The sequence below is a fragment of the Egretta garzetta genome, unplaced genomic scaffold, assembly GCF_000687185.1.
Source record: "Egretta garzetta isolate BGI_Z169 unplaced genomic scaffold, ASM68718v1 scaffold45, whole genome shotgun sequence".
In the NCBI taxonomy this organism is placed as follows: Eukaryota; Metazoa; Chordata; class Aves; order Pelecaniformes; family Ardeidae; genus Egretta; species Egretta garzetta.
Window position 1 is genome coordinate 7,445,416 of NW_009260028.1, and position 6,065 is coordinate 7,451,480.

The window sequence follows — 6,065 nt, forward strand, 5'->3', positions numbered from 1 at the left end:
GGTGCACGCAGCCAGGCGGCGCCCAGCCCCCTGCATCTCCTCAGCGGCCCCCTCAGCCGGGCCTCGCTCCCCCGCCCTGCACGGCCTCTGCCGGAAAACCCCTGCCCTCCCTGAGAAAGTCTTGGCTTCTGGCTTGGAAGGGGGAAAGGTCGGCTTCGCTAGTGCTAAGCAGCGGTGCCTTCCGTGTGCCCTTTGGGGTTTGGTTTTGTCTAGGTTGGGCGCACCCTCAGAAGTCAGTCGAGGCGGCCTTGGCGGCCACCGCATTAACTAAAAGAAAAAACCACTAGTGGTGGCAGATGCCAGAAGATCGCTGGCCTTTTTGAAGACCAACTCTCCTGAGTACAGGTGTTGGGAACCGGAGGGACCTTTTCTCAGCCTTCCTGCCATGCCAGGGGGGCTGGACTCCCCTGCAGCTCATCTTTGCCAGCCACCTCGGGAGTCTGCCTAGGAGGAATTACGGGGGGCCTGGCTGGCCTCCTGCAGCCTCCTACTTGCGGCTGCACAGCAAGATCTCCTGTAGAAAGTGTTGCGTTAACTTTCATTGTGTTCTCAATCTGTATTGACTTCCCAAAGTCACACCAGAATTATTAGTAGGAAGGAAAACTGTGAATTTACAGCTCCTATCTCCATTTTTTTCTGATGCGAAAAAATTGCCTCAGTTTCCATTCATCGGCATATCCAATAACCATGCGTTGAGGTTAAAGACTGGCAAATACATACAGGCTGAACCTGATATATGAAGAATTAAACCATTGTGTATATAAATACTAATTGCTACAAATATATGATCAAACACCATAGGGTGTTGAGCGTGGTTAAGCGTATCGTACACATTCACAAAATTACATAATTACTTCTGCAGCGTGATGCTTAATGTACCACTGTGTGTAGTTTACATGCAGACAAAAGAACCTTCTGCCAACAGAACTAATAAAACAGTGTATGTGGTATACGTTCTGCATGCGTTGCTCTGAAGAAATTCTGCACGCTTTGCATGCAGTACTTCCATAAGGGAAAGCCATATAAAATTGAAATTGGGAGAATCAGGTTCTAGGTATCTGCTGGAGAAGAACAGGGGAGTTGAAAAGATCACTGCAGTATTGGTGCTGTGGATTTCTGCTGTGCATGTAATAGAGAGGATTTTTTTCCTGACTCCAGGAAAATCTCTGCAGTGCTTACTTGGATACGGGAATAAAAGGTCTTTTACATCAGCCTTAACCAGAACATTACAGTGGCAAAAGTAACCAGAGCTGTAATCTGCAGCGTTAGCAAGATCATGGATTTATTAATCTCATGGTTTCTTCCCAGCAAGGCCCGAATACCTACATTCTCAGCAGTTACTGCTGCATGTGTGAATTTTGCACAGTAACAGCAGCCAACCGCTGCCGGCATGGCAGTGTGGAAGTACCGCGTTATTCAGCACGCTTTTAACTAGAGGGCAGCAGAGCCTCAGTTCGTGAATTCGCTGAAGATCATTTAGGTTTGATTTGATTTTCCCAGATTTTAAAGAGAGGGTTGGTAACATTTAGAGATCGATATATTTGTGTGTGCCAGCTCTGTTTGGTTTGGTTTGGGGGTTTGTTTTTTTTTTTTTTTTTTTTTTTGGTTGGTTGGTTGGTTGGGTTTTTTTGGTTTTTTGGGGTTTTTTTACAACACTGTCCTGTGCAGGATTTGTGAAGTTTGTGAAGGTGAGGTTAGTACTCTTGCACGGGCAGTTGGAGCATGGGATTCCTGGGCAGGCAATATGCATTATTTGCCTGTGTCCTTAATACATTCCAGGCATGTAACACGCTCAGGACACACACCCCTATCCCACTGCCGATCTCTGTCAGCCCAGCTCCAGCTCCTAACTGTTTTGTAACCTGTGACACAATCGTGAGAGGTATCTCTAGAAATATTTGTGATGTGGGGAGAAAGGCTTACGGTTTGTTGCCAAGGTGCCAACAAAGGAAACAATGTCTTTACAACAGCTAATTTAATAGTTCTCTGGTTGAGTTAAATCGAATTCAGTCCCCGGCCTTCAAACTCCCATGTGCTTAAATCTGTTAATTTGCAATTGCAAGTAGACCCCATTAATTCAATAGTTACCGCATTGTTGATTTCAGTGGGAAAGCTCCCAGTAATGGAAGGTGTGCATATATTTAAGTATTCTGAAAAATTAAGTTTTGCTTCCTAGCAAAACTGTTCTATCATTGATTACAGTTATAGAAAAAGTCTTTTTTTAAAGACTTTAAAGCAAGTTCAGTGGTTCCTCAGAATCTTGATAGCTGTTCCCCTTCGATACACATATTTTATCCCACTTGCAGGTAATCCTTTTCTGGCAATGCATGACTCTTAAGACTTGTTATTCCAAAGCCTTTATTGTGCTATATGGATGGATACCAGCCTTAATCCTATCTCAGAATGCAATTCCTGCAGACAGGGGCAAGGAGCAGACTTTGGGCTGTATAAATAGTCCTGTTGTATGTTTTTCAGGGAATGGCAATCTTTTCTCCTGCAACACATCTGAAAATTGTGTGCTACGTGTCTGCCAGAAGCTTCACCTCCCTTATGAGATGAGCGTTGTTGGTTGGGGTCTTTCTTCTTTCTCACAGGGAAGAACACGAGCAGAGCTTGCCATTGTCACAAAAGATGAAGTCAAGTTCCCTGTATCTGGGGCAACTGCAGGCATCGGCACACCCAACGTTTTCCCTGGGAAGAACACCGTTGTGAGCATGGTGGCCTCTTGCCCAATGCTTTCCTGTGATGCGTGCCGTGGCTTGGCAGAGAACACAGCTTCCTGGTAACCCTCAAACACACCTTCAGTCGCGCTCTGAGGTTGGAGGCTGGCTGTGTAGCCCGTCCCTGCTGTTGAAAGAGGCTGTGTCACCCAGCCCGAGCAGAGGGTTCTCAGCTCTGACCGAGTACCAGGGGGTAAGGACAACTCAGCGCTCCCAGTTTGGGTAACCTGTAACCACCTTGCACCAGCAGTGGGCTGCATTGACAGGGGCACAGCCAGTAGGTGGAGGGAAGGGGTTATTCCCCTTGTCCCGGCACTTACTAGACTGTGTATGGGGTACTGCACACAGGTTTGGTGCCCCCAGCACAAGAAGGATATGGATCGGCTGAAGTGGTTGGGTGAAGAGCCACCAAGATGGTCAGGGGCTGGCGCATGTGACTGTGAGAAAAGTGTAAGGGAACTGGGCTTGCTCAACCTGGAGAAGGGAACGCTGGGGTTAATACACGGAAAAAACTTTCCCCACGAGGACAGGCAGGCAGCGGAGCAGATTGCCCAGTGAGGTTCTGCAGGCTCTGTCCTTGGGGGTTTTTGGGACCCAACTGCAGAAAACCCTGAGCAGCGTAGTCTGATCCCAGAGGTGGCCCTGCGTGGGGGAGGGGGTTGAACTGGAGACTGGAGACGGCTGGACCGGAGACGTCCTGAGCTGCCATCTAACCCAAGTGATTCTCCAGGAGGCTCAGATTCCTCTACAACTGGAGGTACATGGTTATGTCTTTTTCTGTCTGAGGCAAACCTTGAAAGAAAATTTATCTGCAGATTTCAATTCTTAGCTTACAGTATATAAAAAGAATTTGTAGCAATGCTTTCTAAAGCAGTCGTTTCACATTCACTTTGTTCTTTAAGAAAGCGTTTACTGAATTAGTCTGATGAGTCTGTCTTTCTCACTCTAAACACCACCTTCTAGAGGGCTATCACAGTCCAAATGGTCCATGCTATAACAGCTCTCCCTGGCCAAACCAACAGACTTAAGCAAGTCCCATCTCTCTCTTAGCATTTTGCCATGCCTCTGACTACCAAATATGCTAAATAACTCAGTAAATGAACGTTACAACATAGCTCTTGTTATCTGAGGTTGAGGAAACATCAGAGTACAGCAGGCTGGGAAAGTGCTCTGTGATGCTAGAGACATTTTCCACACTGTACGACTTCAGCAGAGAATATCCATTGAAAAGCGAGGTATCCAGAAAAGAAATATATACAAACATCTGCCTGTCTCTGTTCGGCACCGCGAGCGAGTCTTCTTTTTCGTTGTTGCTGCTGCTGTAGATGGTTACACTCTGCTCTGGAAACCGTCCCTTGACCTTGTTTACCCGGAGCTTTCGAAGTCCCCAGATGGCCAAGTATTCTGTTGGGAGAGGAGTGGTACCACAGAAGGACAGCTTCAAATCCCACACCCTTGTGAAGTTGAGGAGCATCTCCAGCACAGGGGTGTCTGTGAACCAAATGGTCAAGTGGCTACTGTAGGTAGTTTTTTCCATGGTAGAAGGCAGCACCGTTTTGCAATTGCACATCAAGTTTGCCAGGCAGTAATCGCAATCGTGGATATCCACTGAGCAGCTGCAGTTGCGAATTGTGTTTTCCTTGGTGAAAATTAGCGTATGGTTCTTCTGACTTCTCACAAAACTGCCAGTGATGTGTATGCCAAGGAAGCCAGCCAAAAGGAGAGCCAGCCAAAAGGAGAAAGCAGAGAAGGCTATTGGCTTCATTAGTACTGGTGCCAAGCTGCCAAGTGTCTCCTCCTTTTACTCAGTGAATTATCTCACTTGGCTTTACCTACTGAGGAAAAACAATTTATTTATTACACTAAAGACCACTCAACGATTAATATTACTTCGGGGTGACGAAGTTCTCCACTTCACTGTGTGAGGCAGTCTGAGAATACTAAAGACCACTCAACGATTAATATTACTTCGCTTTTCCCGTTCATTATCTGTCTCATCTATTCAGAACCATATTGCAGTTTCACAGGTTGCCCTGCATGAGAGGGGAAGCACAGCTACAGTGATTCAGAAGAATGATTTGTGACTCATGTTTGGGATTCTTCTTTCACTCCTTTTTTGTTCTAAATGGTTTCATCTGCCTATGGAACAGCTTGGACGCCCTCTTCTCTACCCAGGCAGCTCCCCAGCCTGCCCAGCGTGAAGGTAAGGGCAGGACTCCTCCTGCTCGTTTCTCCTTTCTGCTTTCTCTTTGTCCGCTTCCCAACAGATAGGGGTGACGAATGACTTTGTTCTCCACTTCACTGTGTGAGGCAGTCTGAGAAGTGCTAAAGACAAGTGGTTTGTTTTACACCTGAATTGCTAAGTAAGGGTTGTGATAACCTTCCCTTTAAACTGAACATGGGATATACTGGGCAAAGGGAAAGAAAGAAAGGGTGGTTAAGGGCAGAAGCACTGCTGGATGCAGCACATACCCTTCTGAGCTATGTGGTATGTCGATAAAACCTGCTTTTGATCCATACGAAGCTACGTCTGCTCCAGCCTCAGCCTGTAAGTTTTGGGGACCGAGGACCACCTCTCACTGTGTCTCTGCACAGCAACCTAGCACAGGATAGATCTTGGCTTTGTTGGTTGATCTGCCCTGCTTCATTTACCCTGGCAAAGCAAAGCAGTGGCTCCGTGCATCTTTATAACAATGGAGCAAGTTTCCATCCCAGCCATGCTCCACCTCAAATGATTGGGAGCACATTTAGTGGGGACTCTCGGATTCTCAGCTACCAGCCCTTTGGTTTTCAGATTAGGGTTGGAGCATCTGGGTTCTCCTGGCATACTATGAGATGATGGTACAAGCAGCAATGCAGAATGTAATTTCTCAGCACAACTTATAAAGTTTGTCTGATTTGACTGTAATTGTTTTGAAGCACCAAGAGATATTAGAGCCAAATTTTGACCAAAGATGGCAGGTCCTAGTCAAGTCAGCAGTAGGGCGTGCACTGGGCAGAATTTGGTCCTTAGCATGTGAAAAGATTGATCCGTGTGCAGAATGCCTGTCTCCAGCACGTCAGAAAACATGGCAATACCCCTGCAGTTTTGGAGAAACATACCAGATAAGCAGGAAAAAAATAGTATTTATAATAAAAACATAAATTGGTTTTGGCTGTTATTCGATCTTCCATCATGAGACAGTGGAATCTTCTGCTATAAACTTCATGGGCATTTAACAGACAATTAAAGGAAGGTGTCTTTAAGAGCACATTAAAGCTCTCTTAATCATTAGCACTATCATACGCATGGTAGTTTACCAGGTATGTGAGTTAGATCTAAATGTATAAGCTCAATTCTTGCTG

The 6,065-nt window shown here is 46.1% G+C and overlaps 1 protein-coding gene across 1 annotated transcript; it reads right to left on the minus strand.

Moving 5' to 3' along the window:
* Positions 1 to 3,810: 3,810 nt before the first annotated feature.
* Positions 3,811 to 4,485, minus strand: CUNH21orf62 (chromosome unknown C21orf62 homolog). The gene has a single exon (XM_009640968.1). The coding sequence runs from the start codon at positions 4,483 to 4,485 to the stop codon at positions 3,811 to 3,813; it is 675 nt and encodes a 224-aa protein (XP_009639263.1).
* Between the last annotated feature and the right edge of the window lie 1,580 nt (positions 4,486 to 6,065).